At 46.8% G+C, this 5,265-nt stretch overlaps 1 protein-coding gene across 1 annotated transcript in view; it reads right to left on the bottom strand.

The window, feature by feature from the left end:
• GK5 (glycerol kinase 5 (putative)) overlaps positions 1 to 4,310 on the bottom strand; it is an 85,559-nt gene extending 81,249 nt beyond the window's left edge. The window contains exon 1 of the mRNA XM_010858296.1: positions 4,154 to 4,310. Coding sequence (XP_010856598.1) covers positions 4,154 to 4,310 — 157 coding nt within the window. The remainder of the gene's footprint in view (positions 1 to 4,153) is intronic.
• Positions 4,311 to 5,265: the final 955 nt, after the last annotated feature.

The raw sequence follows: 5,265 nt of genomic DNA, 5'->3' as shown, positions 1-5,265 counted from the left end.
ACCCAGCCACCAGGGAAGCCCTCAGAATTCATTGATTTAAATGTTGCTGCTGCTAAGTCACTTCAGTTGTGTCCGACTCTGTGCGACCCTATAGACGTCAGCCCACCAGGCTACCCCATCCCTGGGATTCTCCAGGCAAGAACACTGGAGTGGGTTGCCATTTCCTCCTCCAATGCATGAAAGTGAAAAGTGAAGGTGAAGTCGCTCAGTCGTGTCCGACTCTTAGCGACCCCCTGGACTGCAGTCCACCAGGCTCCTCTGACCATGGGATTTTCCAGGCAAGAGTCCTGGAGTGGGGTGCCATCACTTTCTCCGGATTTAAATGTTAATCACCTCTAAAAAATATCTGACATCTAGGTTGATGCTTGTCCAAAAAATTGGGTACCCACAGTGTGCCCACTAGCCTGGTCTAGTGACACATGAAGTTAGCCATCACAAATACTCTTTCACAAGTGAAAGCTGTTTTGTATTCCCTGATTTGAATATTTAGTATATTTCTCAAAGTGATAATGCTTGGGCTTCTTGGACACCTACACTTTACTGTGTGATCATTTTTATACATTCACATCAAATATCTTGAGTATTATCAAAGAATCACAGACTATGAAAATAGGGGGACGCATGCGTGATCTTAGAAACATGGTTTCTGGGAAGCTACTGCTTTTCTAAGAAGCCGTGGTGGTGGGGTGTGATGCACAGGAGAGAAAGAAAGGAACCAGCAGTCCCAAGTCCATTTGCTGATCTAGCCTAGGTAGAGCTGAGAGTGGAAGAGGAGAGAGCTCGGCTTCCTTCAAAAGGGGCGAACTCTGATACCTTGAGAAGATGACAGTAGTGAAAAGTGCATACATCTTCCATGGGGCAAGGGCTTCTCTGTCTATGAGTTTAAAGGCCATAGGGTCTGCGGTGAGGCCAGCTGTGCCGGTAGTGGTCGCTGGGATGGCCCTTTACGCCTGGACGAGGAACACTGAAAGACCATGCCCTACGAGGTCCTAGGTTGACCACAGGTAAAAATGAACAAGAACCCTAAAATGCATTGAAAGGAATCCTCTCCCAGCCCCCTGCAGACTGGAGAGTCCACCTTCCTAGGGTCAGGAATTCTTTGAAGCAACATTTTATCTTTGGGGTTGGAACAAAATCAACTTGTGGGCAAAAAAATAAATTCATTGAACACACACACACAAAATAGGAGGCTTAGAAACCACTTAGTCTTATGTTTCTTAATCTGTTTCTGATCTTGAACAACTTAAAAAATTTTTTTTATATTTATTTATTTGGCTGCACCAGATCTTAGTTGCAGCATGAGGATCTTTAATTGCTTCATGAGGAACCTACTTCCCCCACCAGGAACTGAACCCAGGCCCCCTGCATTGGGAGCTTGAAATCTTAGCCACTGGACCACCAGGGAAGTCCTTTGAACAACTTCAAGACCCTGGTGAATGCTGTCTTCTCAAGAGCTTGTTTATATACACAATACTTGGCATGTGGTTTCAGGCAGGTGTGGGATAAATGAAACATGAAGATATCAGATTAAAAATCCAGAGCCAGTTCCCTAATCTGGACAGACCATTGTGTAGGAGAGACCTAGGGGGACAAAGGGACGCTGTATTCCTTCCAAGTTCCTTGTTCTCTGCTGTTTGTTCTAAACCTGCTCTGTCGTCAGGAAAAGGAGCAAGTGGCTACAGGGTTCAGAGACTCTGAAAGTCCCTTTGCTAGTGGATTGGTTTATTGTTCTTCATTAACTGTACGGAGTGGCATATGGACTCTTAGTTCCCCAACCAGGGATGGAACCCATCCCCCTGCATTGGGAGCTTTGAATCTTAGCCACTGGACTGCCAGGGAAGCCCCTTGGTTCATTGTTCTTGATTCAGGGAGTTGCTCTGAGTTCCGTCACATCTGCATCTGACTCGGTTGCTGCTCCCCTCTGTTCTGGGCTCAGGCCCCAGAGGTGGCCACTAAGGCTTTCTTCCAGGCTCATTCCCAGCCACTGTCTCTCCTTACACTTTCTCGTCTAGCGGCAGGCCCAGAATTAAAACTTGGAGCAGCCTCCCACACTCTTGAGAAATGTGGATTCATTCCTCAGGGCTGGACCAGAAAGTCTATGAGGCCACCATTCCCTGCCACTCCCTGAAGGGAAGTGAATGGGGCTTCAGGGCTGAGCCCAGGGACGCCGCCCCCACCCTCTCGCACCTGATGCCCTTCTCCCTCCAAGGAAACTGGCCACTGTCCCTCCCTCCTAGGATGACCGACTGTCCCTATTTGCCTGGTCTGAGGGGTTTCTTAAAACACAGGACTTTTGATGCTAAAACCAGAACAGTTTTCCTCACTACTCAGAGAGCAGGGGTCCACAGGGGACTTCCTTTGGGATCCTGGTTACTTCATGCTTAGGTGCCAGCCACTGCTTTTAGACAGTGAGTACCCTGAGTCTTTTCCCCTCCAAGATGCACAAAGTAACTGCTGAATGAATAAGTGAACAAACAACTTAATATTTGCAAGTCCTTATCAGACTTTACCTTCTGCCTGATGTGGCCACAAGACGCAGAGGGCAGTGCGACCTTCCTAACGTCTGTACTTCATCTGGGCGTGTTGTCCTCTGACCACAGATGCAGCCCTTCTCATGTGGAGGGGGGTCTGGAGCTGCCAGCCCTGAGCCTGGCAGCTGGAACACCGGGACTGAGCTCCAGAACCCCATGTGAGCCTCCTTTCTCTTCACTCTTGTTCATGAGCTCAGTCTAACTTGGGTTAGGCTCCTGCCTCAGTACCTTTGCTCATGGCTGTGTTTGCAGTCCTGCCCGAAACACCTCTATAGGACACGGGTGGACTTGGGTGGTATGGCTTCATGTTCCCCACTTTGCAGAGGCCCCTGCCAAGGCCCTGAGCAGAGCCCTAGCAGGCTGTTCAGTGTCCTGTGATTTATGGCATCTGCAAAAGTGGATTCTTTTTGTATTATTTTCTTAAATGGGGCCCTCCAAATTGTACAAGCTTCAATTCCCAGAGAACCATAATCCTCCCACCAGGGGGGAAGTGGGGGAAGGGAGGGATAAATTGGGAGATTGAGACTAACATATACACGCTGCTATATATACAATAGATAGCTAATAAGGACTTACTGTATGGCGCAGGGAACTCTACCCGATACTCTGTAATGACCTATATATGGCAAAAGAATCCAAAAAAGAGTGGGTATATGGGAAAAAAAAAAAAGAGTGGGTATATGTATATACCTGATTCACATTACTGTACACTCAAAACTAACACAATCTTGTAAAACAACTGAGCGAGTGAGTGAAGTTGCTCAGTCGTGTCCGACTCTTTGCGACCCCATGGACTATAGCCTATCAGGCTCCTCTGTCCATGGGATTTTCCAGGCAAGAGTGCTGGAGTGGATTGCTATAACAACTATACTCCAATAAAAACTATAAAAAATGCCATAATCCTCCCCACCTTTGCAGAGCCCTCAAAGCCTGGACACGCTCATCTGGACCCCCAGGTGGTCTGGAATGCTGTCTGCACACACTCTGACTACCACAGTCCCCAGTTCCCCATTCAGAAATCCCTGAATACTGACATCAGCAAGGATGAAGGCTGTCCACCCTATACAGACTACTCAGAGCTGGCTTCCTCCATCTGGGCCAATTTAAGATCCAGCCCCTGACAATTCTCCCCATTGTTCTGCTGAGGTCCTTGCTTGCCTTCTTGTTAAGCCCATTCACTCCCCAAACCAGTCAAACTGAAGGGGGAGTGGGGGGGAAATCCAGAAATTCAAGTTCTCAGGCTAGATGTTCATCAAGACCTGAAAATAAAAGAAGACTTTGGGTCAGACCAAAATCTAGGGGAGAACTGGAAACTGAAGTTGAAAAACTATACCAGAAAACACAGGCTAAAGGAAGTTAATTTTTAAATAAAAAAGGAAAGCTTAGTTCCTTGCTTCCTAGCAAACAAAGCATAAAGGGAAACGTGAATTTCGTATCTGTGCAGAGAGAAAGGAGTCATGTGAGTAACAGTTGTGTCAGTCGCTATGACCTTACTTGTACGATCCTGAACTAATTCTCTCCAGAACCCTGGGAGGCGCACTGTGCTGTTACTGTGGGGGAAAAACCACCCCCTCAAGGCTGCACAGCTAGTTTGTAAAGAAAGCAGGCTTCTTCCCCTATACAGTGGGCCTTCAGATAGCCTGAAATATCAACCTGTTTCCAGAAGTAAACAAGAACATATCCTGCCACCTGATAGGTCTGTACAAACTCCACGGCGTAGCTGCCACCATGTGGAAGATGTCTCCTGTCCTTAGCAGAGAGGGAGCTGAAAAGGTCCATGGCGTGTCTAGACCTGGCAGGGGCCCTGGTGAAATCAGTGTCCTCTACATGACTGAGCTGCTGGGAGCCTCAGAAAAGATTGCCATCTAATCTCTGGGAAACCAGAGCCACACCTGCCCAGGTATCTGCCCATCTCCATGCCCTTCTGAGGCATTCAGTGTAAGAAACTTGAGCTGACCCATTCGTCGTGTCTTAAACTCTTCCCTCCTGAAAGGGATTAAGTGCCAGGAAATCTTTTCATTCACTCACCTGTCTATATACCTTGTGGGAGGGGAAGGAGCCCTCTGTGACCAGGTTTTTAAACACAACTTTCATGTTTGTGAACACCCAGAAGCCGGAAAATTCTGAAGCAAGGCCATTCTGCCTCCCCTCCTCACCCCAGTCATCCTGTTTCACTCGTGGTCAGAATCCTTTATTCAATGAATTGTTTAGTCACTCGGTCATGTCCGGCTCTTTGCAACCCCATGGACTGTAGCATGCCAGTGCCAGGCTCCTCGGTCTGTGAGGTTTTTGAAGCAAGAATGCTGGAGTGGGTTGCCATTTCTTTTTCCAGGAGATCTGCCCAACCCAGGGAACAAACCTAGTTTTCCACATCTCCTGCATTGGCGGACAGATTCTTTCCTGCTGAGCCACTGCAGAAGCCCTTCTTCAACTAGGGACATTATAAAATCTCAGATAAATGAGTTCTGTGAGTTAAGATTTAAACCACATTCAAGAATGGCTGAAAACACTCTTGGATACAAATAAAACTTTGTATTTTGAGGAAAATTTTGAATTTTTGGTAGAAGGCAATTTTAAATCCAAAATAAAAAATGATACTGTAGAAGAAAATGTGGAAAACAAGCTGTTACTAGATTTAAGGTAAGTTTTCAAAAATAAAACTATCTCAGCCTTTTGACTAGGAATAAGCCAAAATAAAGAAGGAAACTGCTCTCTACTGCTTAGCTTCTATTGG

This window comes from Bison bison, unplaced genomic scaffold, assembly GCF_000754665.1.
Source record: "Bison bison bison isolate TAMUID 2011002044 unplaced genomic scaffold, Bison_UMD1.0 scf7180017864384, whole genome shotgun sequence".
Taxonomy (NCBI): domain Eukaryota; kingdom Metazoa; phylum Chordata; class Mammalia; order Artiodactyla; family Bovidae; genus Bison; species Bison bison.
Note: the sequence above shows the minus strand (reverse complement) of the source record. Positions and strands in the feature narration are given on the sequence as shown.